Source organism: Chionomys nivalis, chromosome 2 (genome assembly GCF_950005125.1).
Source record: "Chionomys nivalis chromosome 2, mChiNiv1.1, whole genome shotgun sequence".
Classification (NCBI taxonomy): Eukaryota; Metazoa; Chordata; class Mammalia; order Rodentia; family Cricetidae; genus Chionomys; species Chionomys nivalis.
In genome coordinates this window covers 84302394-84325165 of record NC_080087.1, presented here as the reverse complement: position 1 = coordinate 84325165, position 22772 = coordinate 84302394, and the positions used below count along the sequence as shown (strand labels likewise).

Below are 22772 nucleotides of genomic sequence, written 5' to 3'. Positions count from 1 at the left end.
TCCTCCCAGACAGTCGTACGCAAATTTCCTAGCAGCGCATGCGTACAACGTATCCTCCAGGGGAAATTAAAAAAAAAAAAAAAAGACTACAAACTCCACAGAAACCTGCGGCGTCTCCTGCAAACGGCCGTAGTTAAAAACAACGAAGGAATCCCAGCAGAAGGGATAAACTCCACTGGTGAGTTGGGGGTTGTCTTGCGCACCCTAACTAGATAAAAAAAACTTCTCCCCACCAGTTCGAGGGCGCAGAGGTACCCTCCTCGTAGCAAACCCCCCCTTTATCTAATTTGTCGTAATAGGGGCGTGGTAGTTCGTGATCTCGCGCCTGTCGTTTGGGTCTTGGTCTGCAGACCCTTCGGACCACTGGGCTCCAGCGCAGCTATGAACTTGGAGCGGGTGTCCAATGAGGAGAAGTTGAATCTGTGCCGGAAGTACTATCTTGGTAAGGCCGATCCCCCTAGGTTTCGGGTAATACAGGGGACTGGACTAGAGCGCCCCGAGGCTAGAGGACATAGGGACCTGGATTGTGGATCTTAGGGGTAACGCAACTGGGAATGGAGACTCTGGTCCGCGAGAAGAGAGATCTCAGGAAGGAGCAAGCTGGAAGCCTCAGTTTCTGAGTCCCAAGAGAGAAAGAATGAAGATCTCCGGTTAGACGTGGGAGAGGACCTTCTAAATGGGCCTTTTAAAGTGGGGATTAGGGAAGGTCCGTATTGCCGGTTGGCCAAGTGTGGCTATTTTTTTCCTAGGTGGTTTTGCATTCCTGCCTTTTCTTTGGTTGGTCAACATTTTCTGGTTCTTCAGAGAGGCCTTCCTCGCCCCAGCCTACACAGAGCAGAGCCAAATCAAAGGCTGTGAGTTCTAGGGCACCAGCAAAAAACAAACCAACACGGTAGCGGGTGGTTGGAAGGATGATGGAGGCTCCAGACCTCTGGAAGATCTGTGGCAGAGATAAAAAGGCAGGCCTGGGGGAGGCCAACTCTTCCTACCCTTGTTCTTCGTTATAGATGTTTGGCGCTCAGCTGTGGGCTTCCTCTTCTGGGTAATTGTTCTCACCACCTGGATCACCATCTTCCAGATCTACCGGCCCCGCTGGGGTGCTCTTGGGGACTACCTTTCCTTCACCATTCCCCTGGGCACCCCTTGACAACCCGCAAGCTGGCGGTCTGTTCTTTCTCCCAGGATGGGCTTCTCTGTGCTAAGCTTTTTCTCAAACCCTGAAGACTGTCCTCCATTTCCCATCTGCCCCAATAAATGACCCTAACTTTAAATATTGACTTCTTGGGATCTTTTGGAAGTAGAAGCATAAAATGGTTGCCAACATTCAAAAACACTTACTGAATGTGTTATGTGTTAGGCTTCACACATTGTGCGAATTTTGATTTTATTGACTACCACTCAGACCCTTTTGAAATAGGAACTCTCCTGCTGAGGAGCCCTGTCTCACATTGAGGAAGAAAAGAGTGACACCCACTTCTAGGGGCTGCTATCCTGTATTGGTAGTTGTGCATTAAAAAATAACAACTTTCTTAGCCAGATGGTGGTGGTGCACATCTTTAATCTCAGCTCTGGGGAGGCGGAGGCAAACGGATCTCTGTGAGTTTGCAGCCAGTCTGGTCTACAAAGTGGGGACACACAAACAAAACAGCCTGACTTTCTTTTTTTTTTCTTTTTTTTGTTTGTTTGTTTTCTTTTGGTTTTTCGAGACAGGGTTTCTCTGTGGTTTTGGAGCCTGTCCTGGAACTAGCTCTGTAGACCAGGCTGGTCTCGAACTCACAGAGATCCGCCTGCCTCTGCCTCCCGAGTGCTGGGATTAAAGGCGTGCGCCACCACCGCCCGGCCCACCCTGACTTTCTTAACTGGGGATGTAGTTTACTGGCAATATACTTGTTCCGCATGAGAAAGATGCTAGGTTCAATTCCCAGCAGGCAAACCAAACAAGATACTTACTTTCTTGTTCTGTGTTTTAGTATTGTCGGCCAAGAAAGAACTCATGTGAGCCTAGACTCTGGAGGTGTCTAGAGCGAGAGAACTATCTTAAGAGCACTCTTAGAAAAACTTCATTGACTTCCCTATTTTTATTCTTTATTTTTAAGTGTGTGTGTGACACACGCACACATGCTTTAATGCAGTGCCTATGGAAGCCAGAAGAGGGCATTTGTGTGTGTGTGTGTGTGTTTTAATGCAGTGCCCATGGAAGCCAGAAGAGGGCATTTGTGTGTGTGTGTGTGTGTTTTAATGCAGTACCCATGGAAGCCAGAAGAGGGCGTCTTGTCCTCTGGAACTGCAGTTGTAGATGCTTATGAGTCTCCATGTGGGTACTGGGAACCAACTTGGGTCCCCTTGACCACTGAACCATGTCTCTGGCCCCTTGATCTTCCTATTGAAAATTTCATGATTTCAGTGGCTCACATCTGTAATCCCAGCACTTGGAAGCAGAGACATGGGGATTTCTGTGAATTCCAGGCCAGCCAGAGCTATATACTGATATCCTGACCCAAAACAATAAAATACAATTTCAAGGCTGGAGAGATGGCTCACTGGTTAAGAGCACTGGCTGTGCTTCCAGAGGACCTAGGTTCAAATCCCAGCACCCACATGATGGCTCACAATTCTGTCAGTCCAGTTCCAAGGGATCTGACACCTTCACACCAACTAAATAAGATAACATAAATTAAAAAAAAAAAAGTTTCAGCAGAGGGTCTGGTGAGATGACTCAGTGTGTAAGGGCACTTGCTGCCAATCCTAGCCTGAGTTTGACCACCAAATCTCGTGATCCTCTGACCTCTACAGGTGTACCATGGTACATGTGTGCCCCTTTACACCCCAATCCCCAATAAATAAGTAAACAGACAAAGATACCCAGCAGGGTATGTTAAAGTTCAAAGCCAGCTTGGGTTGCATATATAGTTTCAGGCTAGACTGAGCCAGAGTGAGGCAATAAATAAATAAATAAACAGATAAATAAGTGAACAAATAAATAACGATATAAAATCTCAGTCCTACCTTGGCATTCCCTAGAACTATTTTAGAGCATATTTTTGTCCCTATTACATTTCATTTAGAATTTTGGCTTATTGACTACTATTCTCTACAAGATAAGCCACCTTAGGGCAAGGCAGCATTGCCTGCTTTGTTCCTGCAGTGTCCTCACTATCCGCATGAATACCCAGCGCTCTAAATACTTAAATCACAGAGATTTTGCTCAGCAGGCAATTGATACCTAGCCAGCTTTCCCTAAGTAGCCAGTCCAACTCCAGATCGCTCTTCCTTTTTAGGGATCTCGGTGACAAAGAGCTACAGTAGTAAGTTCAAAGCTATAAATGAGTATACTGACAATACCACTACGAATCTCGAGAAGCCTTGCGCTTTTGTTTCCCACAGTGCTCCGCGCGGCGAGCCTTGGAAGTTTGAATCACAAGATCTCCCCCGCCCCCCCAGTAGTTTCCTGGGTTGTCGTTGGTTTGTTTCCGGAAACAGGGCCTCGGGAAGGTGGAACTTACAGGCTGGGGAGCCAATGGTACAGGCTGTCAATTGGCCTGCGAATGAAATTGACGTTTTCATTAACTAATGGGAAATAGCGGCTGCCGAAGGGGCCCGCCTACAGAAGGGAAGGAAGGGAGGTGGCGGTCAAGGCAGTGGCCACTGGACGGTGCTCAGGCCCGAGGACCAGTGGTACCCAGGCTTACCTTTGACCTTTTCCTGCCCGCCTCCTGCCTTGGCTTGTCAATCCTGTCTCCTCTAAGTGTTTCTGATCCAGAGAGTTAGACTTGGACCCAAACCATGTTCCCGGTGAAGGTAAAAGTGGAGAAATCAGGTGAGGACTGGGGATCCAGGATACCCGAGAGACGTGGGTTATCGCGAAAAAGGGAACTATGTGGCATCTCTCTGCAGCCCATCTGACAGTCGCATGAGCATGCCACCTTCAAACCATCCCGGGTGTCTTCAGAGTAGCTTTGAGATTGAACGGTGGTCGTTCTGGCCCTGTGGCGGTTGTAAAGCTGCGGAGTCCGGAGCCCCTAACTCTAAGAAGGATCCTTTTCTTGTTCAACTTCAGTTTTCCCATTTCTGGAAGTGGGCACGAGTCAGCAATTGTGCTATGACCCCGAAGTACAAGGAATCAATTCTCAGTTGCTGTATTCCAGTAACCTTAGGGCGTAGGAAGTGTGGTGGATGAGAAAACATAGGCTCAGGCAGAGCCAGATGGGAACCCTACGATGGCGAGGTAAAGGGCAGTGAGACGGGAGCACAGAATCCAGGAGGAAAAGGTGGTCAGTAGTAAATAGTGAAGTGAAGTGTTAATTGGGAGAAGTGCTACCTAAAACGAGATAAGGCTGTAGGTGTGCCTATGGTAGATCGTTTGCTTAGCACGCCCTGGACCCCTGGTTTCATCCCCAGCCCTGAAAAATAAGTAAAACCAGGCCCTAGTGATATTTCCTATAGTCACAGCTCATCAAACAAATCAGTCTTCAAGGTGGGAGGAAATGGCAGTTGGAGTGGCGATGTGGGGGGGCAGCCAGCGGAACCAAGGGAGCAGCGGGAGGCCAGGATGGCTGTGGCAGTGAAGAAGTGGAGGCAAAGAGGTGGGGGGAGGAGGACAGATTGATGGGTCCAGGACTTTTCCTCTGAGGGAAATGGGTAATACCAAATAAAACAGAAAACCAAAACAGAACAGAAACAGTAAGAAAACTTGAGTGGAATAGTGGAGGGGCTGTTTGTGTTGGCACACACTTTTAATCCCAGTGCATGGAAGGCAGAAGCTGGCCGATCTCGGAATTCAAGGTCAGTTTGTTCTGTTTAGTAGATTCCAGGCCACCCCACGGCTGCCTAGTGAGAGACACTAAAGTGGAAGGAGCCTTGCCACAAATATGCAACAGGACAAGCATAGACTTGGAAACACCGGGCTGAGTCCAGACCGCATTTTCTGGGGTCAGGATTGTGGAATCCTGAAGTGGTCCATGCTGGGGAAGATCAAAGCCGAGTTGCTTGTCTGTTTTTATTACTTTTTTTCTCTGTTTTGCTTATTGTTTGAGCCAGGGTCTCTTGTAGCTGAGGCTGGCCTTGAACTCTTGATCCTCCTGTCTCAGCCTCCAGAGCTGGTGCTGGGATAGCAGATGTGTGCTACTATGCCTAGCTAGGCCTGACTTCCTTCGGGGGGGTGGGGGTCTCTTGTCCACATTGTGGAAAGTGGATCAGAAGGAGAGAATGAGGCTAGGAGCTGAGTGGGAGGAGAGGGCAAGGTGAGGAGGGAATACGTGGTTAGACACACAGGAAGCCAAGTGGGCTGAGATCAGGAAGGGAAGGGAGTATCCATGGTGAGTCCAGGAGCCTGTGCATTCGTGGGGATTCAGGAAGAGGGGTTAATTTAGAGAGCCAGACCTAGTACGGGACCCCGTAGAAAGCCCCTAAGGGCTGTCCATGGAAGGTGTGCAGATCATAGACCTTAAGCTGGTGTTGTATGGGAGAGAAGCCAACAGAGTGGAGCAATGGCAGCGGCCTCGGCTTGACCCCTGCCTAAGGCTCAGCCACCCCATTCTGTCTTTGTCTTATTTCTCCACTGAGGGGCACCAAAGCTGCCACTTTCAGGGCACTTGGACCAGACCTTAGGGTTGCCTCCCACAGAGGATGTTGGGGGTGCACATATGTGAACTGATTCCTACTTTGTACCTTCTGCCCTCAGAGATGGAGATGGCCAAAGCCCGGAACCAGCTGGATGCCGTTCTTCAGTGTCTGCTGGAGAAGAGTCACATGGACAGGTTGGGGTCTGCTCCAGCCTAGGGGACCACAAGGGTGGAGATTGTGTCTGGACTCTTTGTGGTTGGCATCTGGATGGGAGGCGAGAGGCCAACACGGGGAGAAAGGTTTCCCTGGGGAGATCCTATTATTTTCACACTCTGGGCCCTCAGCACCCTAAGCCAATGGTGCTTTTTGCTCCTAGGGAACGTCTGGATGAAGACGCTGGGAAGACACCCTCGGATACACACAACAAGTGAGAGGTTTTGATGGGGCTTAGACCTGAGAGTTTGGGTTAGGTAACTTTTCCCTCCTCTGAGTCATAACCGTTTTATATGGACAGAGATACCTGTGGTGTACGTGGCTCACACCTTGGGGATGTTTGTGGGATACAAGGCTCGAGGGGTAGCAGTAAACCCCAGGATGTCCATTTTTGTTTGTTTTCAGTGCTAGGGATTGAACCCCAGGGTTTTTGCCCATGCCATGCAAATGCTCTACTACCAAACTACATCACCCCTGTCTTGGGGTGGGGGTGTTGAGCAGGTGTTTGTTAAAGGCTCGGCCTGCTGATACCCTGTCTCTCCTGCAGGGATTGCTCCATCGCTGCTACTGGCAAAAGGTAAGGTGGCCGGGGCCCCAGCCCACTCTCGGGTTCCTAGTCCCCAGCTCTGGGCTGATGCTCACCTTCACCACACAGGCCATCTGCCCGCTTCCCCCACCAGCGGAGGAAGAAGAGGAGGGAGATGGACGATGGGCTGGCTGAGGGGGGTCCTCAGAGATCCAGTGAGTAGGCAGGGGCCCGAGAGGGTGGGCATGGAGCCAGGAACTAAATAAGGGTGCTCATTTGTGTCCCACTCACCACCCCAGACACATATGTGATCAAGCTGTTTGACCGGAGTGTGGATTTGGCCCAGTTCAGTGAGAACACACCATTGTACCCCATCTGCCGTGCCTGGATGCGCAACAGTCCCTCAGTGCGAGAGCGGGAGCGGTCACCCAGCTCACCACTGCCCCCTCTGCCTGAGGATGAGGAGGTGGGATGACCCAGAGGCCAGAGAGAGCAGTGGATGGATAGACTCAAGACCCCCCCCATTGGTGGTAGATTGGTGTAATCTCTGGGCCCCTTAAATGAGTATAGAGTCGTAGAGTAGAACACACAGCTATGTGCCATTAGGTGAAGACAGAGGTCCTTAGGCCAGATAGATACGGCTCCCTAGAAATAACAGGCTAAACAGGGATCTTTAGTGCAAACAGATGTGGCTACCAGGTGGGGCCTTGGTGAGCAAATGTGGACCTATGAGTGGGGTGGAGGATGATGGGGGTTTGGAAGTCATCTGGCCTAAGAGGGCAGACAGGGATCCCTGGGACAGACATAGGACTTGACTCTGTCAAGATAAGGGTAGACATGTTGTCCCCTGGACAATTCCTTAAGGCAGGCTCTTGTCCCCCACCTTGGGCTGACAGGTATAGATGGAATTCTCTGGGCTTGGCAAGGGTAGACAAGGGTTCTCAGACTGACAAAAAAGATCCGGTCCCTAGAACAGGAAGACCATTCTCTAGCTGGTAAAGGTATGTGTCCCTCTGCTGTGACTCCTCCAAGTGCAGGTTTCTGACTCATGTCTTTGTCACTGGGAAAGGTAGGAGGGATGCATGTATTTTCAACATTCTGCTCTGACTCTTGGGCTTCACAGTGGGGCTTGGTCTCCCTAGGGTTCAGAGGTCATCAACAGCAAAAGCCGTGATGTGTACAAGCTGCCTCCACCCACAGCCCCTGGATCACTTGGGGATACCTGCAGATCCCGAATTCCATCCCCCCTGCAGCCTGAGACCCAGGGTACCTCAGATGATGAAGTAGGTGTATGAGGCTGGCCTGGAGTTCAGGACATGTGTTGGGAGGTTGGGGCGTGGCCACCTAGCTGGGCTTCTCTGTCCATGCAGCCCTCCGAGCCTGAACCTTCACTTTCCACGCTCATCTATCGCAACATGCAACGCTGGAAACGTATACGCCAGAGGTGAGCGTGCCCTGCCCCACTTGTTCCCTGCCTGCATGCCCTCTGCAGCAGTTGCTAAATCCTCCTTTACCTTGCTAGGTGGAAGGAGGCATCTCATCGGAATCAGCTTCGTTACTCAGAAAGCATGAAGATCCTGCGGGAGATGTATGATCGGCAGTGATGTTCCCAGTCCCCCACCCCCACCCCAATAAACCTGCCCCCAACCAAAACTGGCCCAGACATAAGGCAGTCGATGAATCTTTAGCGCCTTTATTGGGGATTGATAGGAAGGGTATGAGGTGACAGGGAACGGAGGAGTTGTGACTGATCTTACAGGACAAGTGATGGGAGGGCTGCTTAGGCTATCTGGCTGCAGGTGGGGAGTCGGGACAAAGGAACCCAAGGGTTCTGGTTCATTGGCCTAGCACATCTGGGGAAGTTGGGGTGTCTGTACAGTCTGAGTTTGGGGCTCCTGGTTGGTTGGGAATAGATTTCCAAGGATTGGGAAATCAGAACAGGATTTGGAAACGCAGGCTCCTGGAGTTTCAAGTCAGAAAATGGCCTGGGGCAGACTGTTAGGTGGCAGGGACAGGATCTAGAGTCTGGTGGACCAGACTTGAATGTTCTGATGTGGAAGGCCCATGCAGTCTGGGTCAGACTGGCCTTCCCATGGGTCATTGCGGGCAACTAAGGTGACAGGCCTGGGGTGGGGGACACTGTCTGCATTGTACTCTGGTCTCACAGTGTGGGTGTTCTACAATTTAGAAGTGCAGCAGGAGCCTAGTGCTAGTACAAGCCCAAAGTGGGGTCAGTCAGGTGGGAGTGTGGGCCAAGGAGGGTGACGGTGTTTGTGTTGTCTCGGGGGTGTTATGGGCGGGGCTGAAAGCTGACGGGGCAGGGCAGGCTTGGGGTGTGTCTCAGTTACTAAGGCCCAGGTAGGGCTTTAGGTAGAAAGGTCCTAGGGGAAGACACCCAGATTTGGTGGGGAGGAACTGTCTTGACAGCGATTGGGATATCTGGCTGGGCAGCGGAGTCAGATTGGCTTTTAAAAGGGAGCCTAAAGAGGCTTCTTAGGTTCGGTCCTGTAATGCTCGGACCCCTACTTGGCAGCAGGTGGTGATGGGAGTGGGGCCTGGGCCGATGCTGGTGTGGCCTGGATGGACAGGACACCCTCAGGAGACAGTGCCGAGGTCACGGCAGCAGGGTCCACACCAGGAGGCAGGCGGTAGCGGCGGTGGAACTCTCGAGCAATGAATCCATGTTCATCCTGGGGGAGGAAATGGACTTGAGTGTCCCACCTTCCTGCCCAACCCTGCTGTCCCATCTGGCCTGCAGGCCTACCGGGCGCTCCTCATGCCGTGCATGAACCTCCACATGGTCGCCAACCACCTTGACAGAGATTTCCTCTGGGGAGAAGTGCTTCACATCCAGCAGCACAGAAAAATACCCAGGGTCCTTGGCCACCTGCGCACATGGGACATAGGTGTGGGATTTATTTATTATGTATAGTCTTCTGGGGCACCAGATCTCACTACAGATGAGAGTGAGCCATTATGTAGTTGCTGAGAATTGAACTCAGTACCTCTGGAACAGCAGTCAGTTGTCCTAACCTCTGAGCCATCTCTCCAGCCCCTAGGTGTGGGATTTTCATTGGGTGGGGGCTTGGCTTCAGGGACTCAGCACCCCTACCCTATGTAGGTTACAGTGCTGCTGCCCAAGGACTCAGGTAGACAGTCCCCTTCTCGTAGTCACCAGAACCTCAACCTTACACATAAATAACTAGCCTCCTCCCTCCCCTTGTAGGCACTGGGTCCACCTCTCCTGAACTTTAGCATCCACAGGGTGACAGAGTTGTGTACCTGCCCTGTACCTTTACCCCATGTCATTGACTCCACAACCACCATGTCTTTGGTTACGAGACCTCTTATTCCCCACCACTCTAGCAAATGATGCCACTTCCCCATCTCCAGAGTTCTCAGGTCATGAAATCTCCTGTGCCTTCTAATTTACGGTACTCTTCTTCTGCTTTAAAGTGACAAAGGCCAGCCGGGTGGTGGTGGCGCACGCCTTTAATCCCAGCACTTGGGAGGCAGAGGCAGGCGGATCTCTGTGAGTTCGAGACCAGCCTGGTTTACAAGAGCTAGTTCCAGGACAGGCTCCAAAACCACAGAGAAACCCTGTCTCGAAAAAGACCAAAAAAAAAAAAAAAAAAAAGTGACAAAGGCCGCCTCCATCAAATCACCCAACTGGGAGACCGATACACAAGACCATTCCAACCCTTCGGGACTCACTGTCCCCTCCCCGGATTCCTCGGATCACCTTCCTTCTTCAGTCCTTCCACCCCCGAGCTATGAGACTCCACTCCTCGCCCCTCAGGGGAACAGTAACCTGGCCTCAACACACACGTTCGGAGGACTCTCAGTGGCCCGCTGAAAGGTGACATTCTTCCCTAAACGTAAAATCCACAGACATTCCCGTACCCCCACCCCAGGGAAAACCAGACCGCTAGTCTTGTTAGTAGTTGAGTTGTCCTTCCCCCAGGTCTGGCACCTGTGCTGTGGGCAATGCCACACTGGGGGCGCGCAGATAGTAGGGGGCGATCGCAGCAGGGCACAGCGAAGCCAGCTCGGACTCAAGCAGCCCCTCCCCGAAACGCTGGTCAAAGAGGCGTCCCGGAGCGGAAAAACCAGGTAAAGGAGCTGAAGCGCGGCGCAGCCAAGAAGGCTGCACAGGCACGGGGATCTCCATTCTGTTCCTTCTCTGCCACCCTGGGCTCCGCAGTGCCCAAGCGCACGCACTCTCCGATTTATACCGTGCCCAGTGCGGCCCCCGCGGCGGGCCTCTCAGGGACACTGGGATTGAGGCCAGACTCAGCCATTAGTATGCCTTATTTAGAAACTTCAATAATGACTTGGCTAGTTATTAAACGCCTGCTGGATGCCTGGAAAAGGACACCAGGGTACTGTTATTAAGCCTTTTCCATTTCTAGAAGGGGAAGCTAATGCTTAAGGAGGCAGACCTTTCTAGGTGTGGCGAACCACTGTGGCAGCAGTTGGGAACCTGGGCCCCGTTCTTCGGACTCTTCTTGAGTCCATCAAAGAGTTCTCCGTCCTCTTAATCCATGACCGCCCGGCTGGCATCTGAGGATGACGCACCAGTCTTAGGAAGATTCCTGGAGAATGCTGCAGCCACGCCAGGCTGTCAGAGGACACAGAACAGACCCTACCCCAGAGTAGGTCGGGCCTAATTCTGGGCCTCTGACTCAGCCTCGGGTGCTCAGCGGCCAGGGGGGGCGTGAGCATGAACACTCCAGGTCGGCCCCCAGGGGCTGCGCGCCGGGGCCAGAAATAGCTCGTTTTGATCCTACTGCTTGGGCCAGGAGCCCGGACCTGGCAAGGAGTGTGACCAGCTGCCCAGTAGCAAGAGGAAAGTGGTTAAGGTGACCATCAAGACGGGTTTGCCGGCCCAACTGATAGAGGGATGGCCAAGTGAAGACAGACGTCCCCGGTTAGCCCCGCAACAGTAGTTAGGCTGGAGCTGGGACTTAGCTCCTGCAACAACTCTGGCGGTTAGGGAAAAAAAGGACTGCGTAAAAGCCAACACACTTAGCGCTCTTCCAAGCGGCTGCCCAGCCTCTGATCCTTTCTATTGGTGGAAAGTCTTGCCAATGACTGCTGCACACTCCCCGCCTCCAATCAAACAAGCGCCCTCAGCAGTGCTGCAGCCAGTCACGAGAGAACGCCCCCGGCCGCTTTTCCAGTTACTTTTATTTTCTAGACTATCATTGGTCGCCTTGGAGGTCCCCCCCAAAAAGGGGCGGAGCTGACAGCGTTACTAAGCGAGGAGGGTAGGCGTCGGGGTGTCCCGTTAAGAAGCTCAGCTGGCACTAACGCTGAGGTAGATGCGGGACGAACTGCAGGTGAGGTTGGTCCCTCCCTCAAAGATCACAGGAAGCCCAGGGAAGGTAACACGGGTTTGCTGGAGCCTGGGGTCTCCGGCCCAACCACACTGGAACTACAACTCCCAAGATGCTACGCAGGTTTTGGCTCTCCAGCCGTGAGCTTTCCCCATCCCTGGGATCTCATGTCTTTTGTTCTCTCTGGGTGGCTCTAAGGGAGTCTAAAAAGAACTTGGAAATTATGTTTGTTGGTTTCCAAATTTCCCCCAGACAACCACGGGTGTTATCGTTGAACTTTCTCGCTTAGTGGGTCCCGGTGGCTCATGGGGATTGTAGTCCATCTACCCCTTCCCTCATTCCACATCCTCCTCCCCTTAACAGATTTAACCGGAAACGTACTGTGTACGTTTTAGTCCGGTTCTTTGTTGTTGCTTTATTTTTGTCTATTCCTCTTTTGATGTTTTCGTTCTTCTTTTTTCATTTATGTGTTTTAAATTACTTTCTTTCTACTTTTTTATTTTTATTTTTTTGAGACAAGGTTTCTCTGTGTAGCCCTTAGTTGTCTTGGAACTCACTCTGTAGACCAGACTAGCCTTGAACTCAGAGATCTGCCTGCCCCTGCCTCTGCCTCGTGAGTTTTGGGGTTACAGGCATGCTCCACCATGCCTGGCTAATAAATGACTTGTTTTTTAGTAGTGGTCTTCATGAAATGGGCTTCATGGAAGATGTTTAAAGAGATTAATTACCTTGATTTCATCATAACACGTTGCATACATGTATTGAAATATACAGCACCTCATAAACATGTACAATTAACATGTGTCAGTTAAAAAACATACAAAACCATACAACAGACCATATTTTACCTGGATGGGGCTGGAGAAAGGGCTCACTCAGAGTTTGGAAGCAGTGGCTGGTCTTCCAGAGACCCCAGGTTTGATTCTCAGCACCCACATGGCTGCTCCCCTTCATCTGTAATGTGCTAATTCCAGGGGATTTGACACTTTCTTCTGGCCTTCGAGGGCACTGCACACATGTAGTGCACAGATAACACTCATACACAAAACATAAAAAGAATTAAATCTTTTTTTTTTTAATTGCTTGGATAGTTTGGAGAAGATGCAATGTCTAGCTTGCTTACTGGCATTCTGATTCTGTTAGCTTGGAGTGGGAACCATGATTCTATAACATGTTAGTCTTTGTGTGTGAGTGCATCTGTTTCTGTGTGTAAGTGTGGAAATCAGACAACCTCAGATGTCTGTCCTCATCTTTCACTTTGTCTGTCATCCTCCCATCTCCCACCCCCATTCCCTCCGGTCCCCAGCCGAGGACCAGACTCAGGGCATTGCACTCGCTAGGCAAGTGTCAACCCCACCTTTCACCTTGTTGAGACAGGGTCTCTTTGATGTTTACATCTGAGTACTATAGGGTAGCTGGCCTACAAGCTTTGGGGGGCTTTCTGGTGTCCTCCTCCCACCTCAGAGTAGGGGTACTCGGAATGCAGACTTGTCCTAGCACATGGCTTCACATGGTTCTGTGGATCTGAACACAGGTCCACGTGTTTGTGCACAAAGCTCTTTGCTCACTGAGCCATCTCCCCAGCCTCTGGAACTTCTGATCCTCCTGCCTCAGTTTCTTGAGTGCGGTGAACATCACATAGGAGTTTGTGGGTTTTTTGTTTGTTTTTTTGTATTTCAAGGCAGGGTTCCCTGTAGCTCTGGAAACTAGCTCTTATAGACCAGGCTGGCGTCGAACTTACAAAGACCTGCCTGCCTCTGCTTCCTGAGTGCTGGGATTAAAAGGTGCGTGCCATCACTGGCAAGTCTATGATTTTAAAAGCCCTCTCCTAAATTTCTGTAATCCTGTCACTCAAGAGGTTGAGGCAGGAGGATAACCTGAAGTGCAAAGCTAACCATGGCTATATACAGAGGCAGGAGGATAACCTGAAGTGCAAAGCTAACCATGGCTATATACAGAGGCAGGAGGATAACCTGAAGTGCAAAGCTAACCATGGCTATATACAGAGTGAAACCTTGTAAATAATAAAAGCTCCTCCTAGGCTGGATCCAGAGTTAAGAACTACCAACTGCCAGTTCCTGGGTTCTCTACCAGTTCAGTTCCTAGGTTCTCTTAAGTCTCTTTCTTTCTTTCTTTCTTTCTTTCTTTCTTTCTTTCTTTTTTTTTTTTTGGTTTTTCGAGACAGGGTTTCTCTGTGGTTTTGGAGCATGTCCTGGAACTGCTCTTGTAGAGCTGGCTGGTCTCGAACTCACAGAGATCCGCCTGCCTCTGCCTCCCGAGTGCTGGGATTAAAGGTGTGCGCCACCACAGCCCGGTCTCTTTCAAGAGGTCATGGAATCTATTTATTTATTTATTTACTTACTTATTTATTTATTTATTATGTATACGTTGTTCTGTCTGTATTCCTGCAGGCCAGAAGAGTCTCCAGCCCCCGGATCACACCTCTATGAGCATTGTCTTGACTACAAAGTGATGATTTGTGGGAACTGTAGTCCATCTCTTCCAGGACTCCATGGGAATTGTTAGCTTCTGTCCTCCTCTTACCATGCTCTGCTTCTTTTGTAGCCTGTCAGTTTTCACAACCCAAGACAACCCCTTTGGAATGTTCTCCAGGGTGGACAACCCTGTTGGCCATCAAGGAGCCAGAACTGGAGCCCCAAGGTGAGGACACGCTTTAGGTAAAGTTCTGTGACATAGACTAACAGCAGGAAGTGACCGCTAGAAGGAAGGAAGGCATGTGATAGGAATGGGGATGACCGATTAAGAGAAGTCCCTTGCCCCACTGCTGGTGGCCATCCCACTTCGGGCTCTCTGCCACCTGGGTCCCCAACCACAGCCTCCCTTAGGCTGTCAACTGAACCTTCCACTGGTAACAGTGGGATGTCTTCTCTTGGACGACCTCTATGTGTGTTCATTCCCCACCGGGATCACCCTCTGATCTGATTTTTTCTTCTTGTGATTTCTCCCAATTTAAATCCTGTGTCCCCCCAGGTCTCAAAGGCCACAAGCTCCCCAGGCCACAGCAAGCAACTCCCCTGAGCTGTCTGAGGCGTCCTGGCCATCCGATTCTGGAACCCCATCCCCACTCAGCACTGAGGAACAAAGTACCTCTCCGCCATTCACTGTAATTGACAGCGGGGACTCTGTGGTAGCCAAGTAAGTGCCAGAACTCCTGGGGGGGAAGGGAGATCTGGGGCCAAAGGGAGGAAGAAGGCATCCCATAATAACTGTTAGACAGAGCTGTCTACGCAGTACCCTTTTAGGACCAGGCACTTCGTGTGTGTAAGGGAGGAAGAAGGCATCCCATAATAACTGTTAGAGCTGTTATGCAGTACTCTTAGGACGAGGCACTTCATGTGTGTAAGGGAGGAAGAAGGTATCCCATAATAACTGTTAGAGCTGTTACACAGTACTCTTAGGACCAGGTACTTTGTGTGTGTAAGGAAGGAAGAAGGCATCCCATAATGACCGTTAGACAGAGCTGTTATGCAGTACTCTTAGGACCAGGCACTTCATGTGTGTTATTGAGGGGTCTGGAGCTTGCCTGGCTTCAGATCCTGCCTCGGTTAATTATTCTCTGCATTGCTTTGGTCTCAGTTTCCTTGAATTGGGAACGCTAACCACACACACGCACTGTGACTGTTCTGAATCCTCAGTTCCTGCACATACTGATCCATGAGAACAAGCATCGTAGAGTGAGTCCTTTGGTCTGAAAGATAGAGGTCCTAGATTAGTTATGGCTTAACCCTGATAATATTTATGTCTCCCTCAGTTAGTGGTCCAGACAAAAACAACCAGGGCTGACATTGCAGGCATTATTTAAGGTGATAGGAACATAGGTTCTGTCTATCTTATTGTTGTTCTATCTCTAAGCTATTGTACTTTTCTTCAAAGGCCAAAATGGTCATCACTGACATTCCTCTTCCAGATTCATACTCCCTTATTCTTTGTTGCTCAAGAGCCAGTCTGGCTGGTGATGTACCCAGCTGTTAGCGCATCTGTCTAACATGCACAGGGCCCTTGTTTTGATTCCCAAAGCCATATGAAATGAGGCATAGTGAAGTAGACTCAGCATTTCGGAGGTAGAGGCAGCTGGGCCGTGGTGGCAGACACCTTTAATCCCAGCACTCAGAGACAGAGCAGGTGGATCTCTATGAGTTCAAGGCCAACCTGGTCTATAAGAGCTAGTTCCAGGACAGGCTCCAAAGCTACAGGGAAACCCAGTCTTGAAAAAAAAAAAAAAAAAAGTAGTGGCAGAAGGATCAGAAGTTCAAGGTCACTCTTATCTACATAGTGAATTCAAAACCAGCCTAGTGATACCTGTGTAAAAACAAACAAAAAAGAAGGCGCCAGCAAGATGGCTCAGTGGGTAACTGGCAACCTGGGTTTGATCCCAAGACCCCACATGAAGACGGAAAGGGAGGACTGACTCCATACAGTTGTCTTCTGTGATGTGTGTGCTATCCCATACACATCAAGTGTGAGAAAGAATACATACAGCCGGGCAGTAGTCACACACACCTTCAACCCCAGCACTCAGGAGGCAGAGGCAGGGGATCTCTGAGTTCCAGGTCAGTCAGTCTGGTCTACAGAGTTAGTTCCAGAACAGTCAGGGTTACCCAAAGAAACCCTGCCTCAAAAAAACCAAAAGAGAAAAAAGTTAAAGAAAATTAATATCAGGCCGGCTATATGACTCAGTGGATAAAGGTGCTTGCCACCAAGCCTGACAACCCCAGGCCAATCCCTGGGACCCATCTACACATGTGCACTGTAGCATGCCTGCTCAAGTGTGCACCCATGCCTGTAAGTGTGTGTGTATGTACACATAGGGAAAAAAATGTAAAAAAATTAAAATTACATTAATATATAAGAAAGAGAAATGGATTTTTAAGGCCAAGTGTTTGCTTTTGATAGATTTGAAGAAAGCAGTTATTTATTTATTTAATTTATTTTGCTTTTTAGAGACAGGATTTCTCTGTGTAGTTCTGCTTCTCCTGAACTCACTCTGTAGAGTAAGCTGGCCTCGAACTCAGATCTGCTTGCCTCCGCCCACCTCCACCCTCCCCTCCAAGTGCTGGGATTAAAGGCCTGCACCACCACTACTGGCAAAAGGAGTTATTCTTTTTTTTTTTTTTTTTTTTTTTTTTTTGGTTTTTCGAGACAGGGTTTCTCTGTAGCTTTGGTGCCTGTCCTGGAACTAGCTCTTGTAGACCAGGCTGGCCTCGAACTCCCAGAGATCCGCCTGCCTCTGCCTCCCGAGTGCTGGGATTAAAGGCGTGCGCCACCACCGCCCGGCAAAAGGGGTTATTCTTATCTGGGCCTCTGAGCGGTGCTTGACAAACAGACGGAAGAGCACTGTGCCTGCTGCTGTTGTGATAATTACTGTCATGACTGCGCAGCTCCCTTAGTCCCTCTGCTCTCACCCCCGGATGCTCACAGGTACATAAACAGGTTCCGCCAAGCTCAGCCTACAAGCCGAGAGGAACGCCACCCTGCAGGCCCGACGCCAGCTGACTTTTGGTGGCTACAGCCCAAGTCATCAGACATCAGTAGTCACCTTGCAGCAGGTACCTAAAACCTCTCCTGTTTGGTGCTCAGCAGCAACCGCTCTTCCTGGTCCCTGTCATCAGCTGAGGTTTCCCTGTAGGAGCCAGTGAACCCAAAGGAAGATCCCCAACGACAGGTCCATCTCCTGCTGGGATGTGCAGCGCATCTCTGGCTTCAGCTCCTCTTCAGAAAGTAAAGCAGGTGACATTGCTACCTTCTTCCTCTCTTGCGTGCCTGAGTTGACAACACCAGCCCTGGGACAGAATTAGAGACAATGACCACCTTAAGGAATCCTAAACGAGAAAGGGTTTGTGGGCATGGAGAGTGGCTCATTTGGGAACATGCTCACCCAGCAGACAGAAAGTCCAGTGCCACATAAAAGCAAGCCTGGTGGTACAGAGCGGGAGTCTCAGCTCCTAGGGTCAGAGGCTTAAGTTACCCTCAGCTGTGTATGGAGTCGGAGGCCGCCCAGGGCTATATGATATCCAGCTTAAGTAAGTAAACAAATAAATATAGTCTTTAGCAGAAGGATTTGGTAGTTGAATGAGATTTTGAATGCTAAAAGTAGATGTGCGTGCGCATGCGTGTTTGTTATGTTTATGCTGCGCTGCGCATGCGTATTCGTTATGTTTATGCTGCTGGGACCAACACTTGACCGAAACAAGGGAGAAAAGGTGTATTTGCTGAGTTTTGGGGGATTCCAGTCCAGTATGGCAGGGGTGTGTGGTGGGATTGAATTTAGAGCCTTTGGAAGAGCAGTCAGTTATCTCAATGGCTGAGCCATCTCTCCAGCCCTACATGTTTGTCTTTTTTCACACGCCTTCAAGTTAATCACTGAACTGTTTGATAGGATCTTCTGATTAGGCAGGTCTGGTCAGGGAGATAGGTTCAATCTTTCAATCTTTCCTTTTAAATTTGTTTTTGTTTTTGTTTTTCGAGACAGGGTTTCTCTGTTGTTTTGGAGCCTGTCCTGGAACTAGCTCTTGTAGACCAGGCTGGTCTCGAACTCACAGAGATCCGCCTGCCTCTGCCTCCCGAGTGCTGGGATTAAAGGCGTGCGCCACCACCGCCCGGCCTCCTTTTAAATTTTAAATGTAGTATGTGTCTGTGTATGAGTCTCTCTCTCTCTCTCTCTCTCTCTCTCTCTCTCTCTCTCTCTCTCTCTCTCTGTGTGTGTGTGTAGGTCAGAGGACAATGCCCAGGAGGAGTTGATTCTCTTCTTTCACTTCTGCGTAGGTTCTAGGTATCAAACTCAGGTCTGTGACCTGTACAGAAAGCCACTTTCCCCACTAAGCAATCAATACTGGCATGGCTGAGGTAGTAGGATCGCGAGTTCAAGGCCAGCCTGGGTTACAGAAACCCCAAGAGCGAAAGAGGGAAAGTAACCCTGTCTTCCTCAAGCAGATTTAAACTTCCCTGCCACGAGAAAGTGCCAGGTGGAATATAGGTCCCCAGGCCTTCTGTCAAGAGCCCCTTTCCAAGCAGCCTTTGGCACAAGGACTAGCTTTGGGCCCCTCTCGCTGTGCAGAGCCTGAACACCTGGAACTCATCTTTGCTGGACTTGGAGACACTGAGCCTACAAAGCAGAGCGGCCAAGCTCCTGAAGCGCAGGTGACGCCTCTCCCTGTCCTCTCCCCGTTCTCTCCCTCACCAGTTGTGCCGGGCTCACCGCTCCCCTCACCGGTACTTTCTCCCTGCAGCAAGGCCTCCCTCTCCTCCTCCTCCTCCCTCAGTCCCAGTGATGCCAGCAGCTCCTCCTTCCCCATCAACTCCAATGGCCTCTCTCCTTGCTCTGTGACCTTCAACCCAGACTCCAACAAGAGGTCTGGTCCCAAAGAATCTGTGTCGGGAGGTAAGGATTGATGGTAGTCAGGTTCAAATCCCACTGTGTCCGCTTACTAGCTGTGTGACTTTGGCCTCTCTGGGATACAGGAATAGTAACTGGATCCCTCCCTCACAGGTATGGTGGAGAGGAACTGAGTTCACGAGTCCCTGGAGGCCCTTCACACAGGGCTGTGACAGGCCTACTATACTCACTGATATTATGACAGTAAACTCCAAAATCAGAAGGCTTATCGCAGAGTAGAGGAAATATTCACACTTCATTGGTTCTAGTTTTCTTTCTGTGAACCAGGGTCTTCCTACACTGCCTGAGCTGGCTTGGAACTCATGTGCAGCTCCTGCTGGCCTTGAACTCTTGCTCTCCTTCCTCAGCCTCCCCAGTACTGGGATTCCAGGAAGGCACCACCATGCCTATCACACTTGTTTGTATTGTTAATATCACAGTGAACCATATGGAACGTTTTTGTAGGCAAAAAACCCTCCAAAAAACCCAAAGTTGAATTATCTGGCAATTCCACACGGCTTGGCCAAGTCTCAGTGTGCTCAGGACTGGTTGGTGTGTTGTCCCAAGCCCACGTCTATCCCACACATACACATACCAGTGCAGCTTAGCCGCAGCGTGAGGACTGTTGAAGGTGAAAAACTTCAGCAAGAAGCTGGTGGCGTCTGCTGGGAGGGAGGGGGGAAAGTGGGAAGATCGGTATCTCAAGGTCAATCTCAGCTCCACCCTGAGTCTGAGGCCAGCACAGGCTAGGTGAGACTCTCACAGCTAGAGGGGACAGGTTTCAGAGAGCACGCCTTCAGTCTCAGCAGATCTCTTAGTCGCATCAGGGAGTTCTAGGCCAATGACAGAGCAGTGTGGTATAGGTGGGAGAGGCCTGGTGAGGCTGTCGGGAGATGCTGACCATGGAGGGTACGTTGTCTTTTGGGATGATAATAGGGTCCTGCAGGTGCTCTGAGCACCTGGAGCGGGGGGGGGGGGGGGGGGGGGAGGATGTGATCAAGTTCAAAAGAATCACAGAAGAAATAAAAACAAATAAGGAAATATACAAGTACAATCACAAACTGGGTATAATAACACTTGTCTATAAGCCCAGGCTGCAAAGCAAAATCGCAAGAGAAAGAGAATCCCAAGCTCAAGCCTCTTCTGCCCTGCCCTTCTCATTTCACAAAGGAATTGTGTGGTGTCTGGGCCGCCTGTCAGAAGAATCTGGGCTTCAGGTGTCACCCTGTGCTCCCTCAGCCCTTTCCTCTCTACTCCCCTACAGCAGTCCCAGAACCATCCCAGGCCCGCATCCCTGTTCCCAGCACAGCCTCCTCCCAGGCAACCCTTCAGCCCGAGGAAGACATTTTATACCAATGGCGGCAGCGGCGGAAGCTTGAGCAGGCTCGAGGAGCTGAGGGTGATGGAACCTGGGTGTTGCCTCGGACCCCAGCCCTCGCCACTCAGGTGAGTTGGAGGCGAGATCCCAACAGTGGTAAGGGACACCTAAAGGTGACAGAGGACCTTCCAGCTCTTCCTTCCTGTCTCAGATACCTCTTTCTGTCTACAGACTCCTCCTGCTCCTGCAGTGAATCTTGGTTCCCTGGGGACTCAGCCTAACTGTGCTCCACCATGGGGCAATGTGGCCCAGCCTCCTCCCCCACAGGCCTTTTATGTGGAGAGGCCTCCTCTTCCGGGGCCCTCTCCACACATCTGGACCCCCAGCCCTCACGGGTTCCTCTGGGCCCCACAGGCCAATCCATGGGTATCTCTCGGGATGGTTCCTACCACACTGCTAGCCTCCCCCGCTGCTCCCGTGGCCTCCTTCCCAGCACCCCCTACCGCCACTCCAGCTGCCCCAGCTCCCATCCCTACTCTCCAAGTCTCTATCCCAGTGCCCCCAGCGTCCACTCCACCTCCCTGGGCTTCCACCCCGACTCTCCCAGCTTCCACCCTTCCACTACCGGACACCCCTCAGGAGCCAACTACCATTGAGCTCAGTAGTTCTGCCCAGCCCAAGAAACTCAAACCTCGGAGGGCCAGTGCTTCATCGCGCCGGGAGACAGCTCAGCCAGACGCTGTAGCAGCTTTCGAGAGTCCCTGTTCGCAGCTCAGGGGCGCCCTGGGCCAGGTAGTGACAGCTCGGCTGTTCCCAGACAGCCTGGACGACATGGCCCCTAGCCTAGAGAGCCCGTCTCCATCTGAGGCAGAATCTCAGGAAGTCAGCACCACACCCCCTCAAGCCAAGGGTCTGCCCCCTCCATTGGAGTCTCAGCGTGGGTCCAAGAGGGAGTCCCGCAAAGCCATGGCCGAGTCCTCCACGGGCCGGTCGGTGCTTCGGAAAAGTAAAGTCACCCTCTCAGTTGAAGCTAGGGATCCACAGCCGGCTACAACCCCAAAGGCACCCAGAAGACCAGAGAAGGTCCAGTCACCAGAGTTCAAGGCGGGAGCTGGTGATGCCTTGACCTCGGCCCCGTCTGCCTCAGGCCACGCCCCCTCCGAGGACTTGCTATCTCAGGCCACCCGACTTCTGCAGGCTGCGGAAGGTAAGGGACCCTGAGCCCTTGGGTGTCTTTTTTTTTCCAATTCATTTTTATTTTATGTGCATGTATGTCTGCGAGGGTGTCAGAAGCCTTGGAATTGGAGTTACAGACAGCTGTGAGCTGTCACGTGGGGACTGGGAATTGAGCCCAAGTCCTCTGGAAGAGCCACTGTTCTTAACCTCTGAACCATCCCTCCAACCCAGCCCTTGGGTATCTCGATGGTGGTCCCAAACCCCGTGTCCACCTTCTGGAGCTCAGCCTTTTTACTCCTCAGACTCTGATGGCAGCGAGTTTCAGGAAGACCCTGTGTTGCGGGTGCTAAGAGCTCAGAGGGCAGAGCTCCGGCAGCAGAAAAGGTGAGTGCTCCCCAACAGGATCTTTGATCCTGAGCCCTGAGTCCTATGACAACCCTCCTGGGTGCCTGCCTCTTGCAAGCCCCTTTCCAGAACCCCACCCACAGTCCCAGATTCTTACCATTAGTACACACCCCAGCATCTACCGCCCCAACTTTTCTCCAGGAAAGTGGATGCCCAATTATCTCTCCTTTTGGACCACACTGAAGACCCAGGATCTTCCTCTCCACCAGCCAGCCCACCTCCCAGGTCCCCAAGAATGCGATTGAGGAGGGAAGGAGGCTCCCTTGAAGCCAGGCGACTTTGAATTGTAAAAATTTCGTTTTTCCTGGGCTGGAGAGATAATGTACTGCAAGTGTGAAGGCCCGAATTTAGATCTCTAGAACCCACATAAAGGAAACTGACCGGCCAACTGACCCACCAAGACTGGGTCTCAAACAAGGTGGAAGCCAGCAACCTGTATTCAGAATTCTTTGACCTCTTCCATACACGAGCTGTGGGGGACACACACGCACATACATACTAAGAATAAAGTTGTCTCCAGTTAACATTTTTCCAGTTTACTGTTAATCTCTAAGAAATGGATTGTTGGGCCGGGCGGTGGTGGTGCACGCCTTTAATCCCAGCACTTGGGAGGCAGAGGCAGGCGGATCTCTGTGAGTTCGAGGTCAGCCTGGTCTACAAGAGCTAGTTCCAGGACAGGCTCCAAAGCTACAGAGAAACCCTGTCTGGAAAAAAAGAAAGAGAGAGAGAGAGAGAGAGAGAGAGAGAGAGAGAGAGAGAGAGAGAGAGAGAAAGGGGTTGTTGTAGAAAGGCTGATTGTGCAAATAAGGAAATGCAACCTCTTCCCCACCTCCCCTGACC

The 22772-nt window shown here is 51.0% G+C and overlaps 4 protein-coding genes across 5 annotated transcripts; 3 read left to right on the top strand and 1 right to left on the bottom strand.

The window, feature by feature from the left end:
- The first annotated feature begins 60 nt into the window (after positions 1 to 60).
- Psenen (presenilin enhancer, gamma-secretase subunit) lies at positions 61 to 1296 on the top strand. Of its 2 annotated transcripts, XM_057757479.1 has the most exons (4): positions 61 to 178; positions 300 to 442; positions 750 to 854; positions 1008 to 1262. In XM_057757479.1, the coding sequence occupies exons 2-4, from the start codon at positions 382 to 384 to the stop codon at positions 1145 to 1147; spliced, it is 306 nt and encodes a 101-aa protein (XP_057613462.1). In that variant the 5' UTR covers positions 61 to 178; positions 300 to 381; the 3' UTR covers positions 1148 to 1262. The 2 variants fall into 2 exon arrangements, with proteins under 2 accessions (XP_057613462.1, XP_057613470.1); XM_057757487.1 differs by lacking the exons at positions 61 to 178; positions 300 to 442 and adding an exon at positions 480 to 650 and having other exon boundaries at positions 1008 to 1296.
- Positions 1297 to 3610: 2314 nt separating this feature from the next.
- On the top strand, positions 3611 to 7963 carry Lin37 (lin-37 DREAM MuvB core complex component). The gene is made up of 9 exons (XM_057757270.1): positions 3611 to 3817; positions 5681 to 5756; positions 5939 to 5989; positions 6323 to 6352; positions 6431 to 6516; positions 6601 to 6767; positions 7444 to 7584; positions 7672 to 7745; positions 7824 to 7963. The coding sequence occupies exons 1-9, from the start codon at positions 3784 to 3786 to the stop codon at positions 7903 to 7905; spliced, it is 741 nt and encodes a 246-aa protein (XP_057613253.1). The 5' UTR covers positions 3611 to 3783; the 3' UTR covers positions 7906 to 7963.
- A 19-nt stretch (positions 7964 to 7982) lies between these two features.
- Positions 7983 to 10969, bottom strand: Hspb6 (heat shock protein family B (small) member 6). Its single transcript, XM_057757401.1, has 3 exons — positions 10275 to 10969; positions 9066 to 9188; positions 7983 to 8991 (listed from the first exon to the last, which is right to left on the bottom strand). Exons 1-3 carry the CDS (start codon positions 10470 to 10472, stop codon positions 8824 to 8826), a joined length of 489 nt encoding a protein of 162 aa, XP_057613384.1. The 5' UTR covers positions 10473 to 10969; the 3' UTR covers positions 7983 to 8823.
- A 574-nt stretch (positions 10970 to 11543) lies between these two features.
- Positions 11544 to 22442, top strand: Proser3 (proline and serine rich 3). Its single transcript, XM_057756662.1, has 11 exons — positions 11544 to 11643; positions 14206 to 14301; positions 14632 to 14796; positions 17080 to 17207; positions 17288 to 17388; positions 18716 to 18798; positions 18888 to 19039; positions 20298 to 20479; positions 20583 to 21558; positions 21830 to 21911; positions 22074 to 22442. Exons 2-11 carry the CDS (start codon positions 14243 to 14245, stop codon positions 22213 to 22215), a joined length of 2070 nt encoding a protein of 689 aa, XP_057612645.1. The 5' UTR covers positions 11544 to 11643; positions 14206 to 14242; the 3' UTR covers positions 22216 to 22442.
- The last annotated feature ends 330 nt before the right edge of the window (positions 22443 to 22772 follow it).

Coding starts and splice junctions, on each gene's coding strand:
- Psenen (XM_057757479.1), top strand. CDS start 382: ATGAACTTGGAGCGGGTGTCCAATGAGGAGAAGTTGAATCTGTGCCGG. Junction 443..749: donor GTGCCGGAAGTACTATCTTG/GTAAGGCCGATC, acceptor TTTTTTTCCTAG/GTGGTTTTGCATTCCTGCCT. Junction 855..1,007: donor GCAGAGCCAAATCAAAGGCT/GTGAGTTCTAGG, acceptor TCTTCGTTATAG/ATGTTTGGCGCTCAGCTGTG.
- Lin37 (XM_057757270.1), top strand. CDS start 3,784: ATGTTCCCGGTGAAGGTAAAAGTGGAGAAATCAG. Junction 3,818..5,680: donor GGTAAAAGTGGAGAAATCAG/GTGAGGACTGGG, acceptor TTCTGCCCTCAG/AGATGGAGATGGCCAAAGCC. Junction 7,585..7,671: donor AGGGTACCTCAGATGATGAA/GTAGGTGTATGA, acceptor CTGTCCATGCAG/CCCTCCGAGCCTGAACCTTC.
- Hspb6 (XM_057757401.1), bottom strand. CDS start 10,472: ATGGAGATCCCCGTGCCTGTGCAGCCTTCTTGGCTGCGCCGCGCTTCA. Junction 9,189..10,274: donor TGGCATTGCCCACAGCACAG/GTGCCAGACCTG, acceptor CCATGTGCGCAG/GTGGCCAAGGACCCTGGGTA. Junction 8,992..9,065: donor CACGGCATGAGGAGCGCCCG/GTAGGCCTGCAG, acceptor TTCCTCCCCCAG/GATGAACATGGATTCATTGC.
- Proser3 (XM_057756662.1), top strand. CDS start 14,243: ATGTTCTCCAGGGTGGACAACCCTGTTGGCCATCAAGGAGCCAGAACT. Junction 17,389..18,715: donor CTCTTCAGAAAGTAAAGCAG/GTGACATTGCTA, acceptor CTCGCTGTGCAG/AGCCTGAACACCTGGAACTC. Junction 21,912..22,073: donor GAGCTCCGGCAGCAGAAAAG/GTGAGTGCTCCC, acceptor ACTTTTCTCCAG/GAAAGTGGATGCCCAATTAT.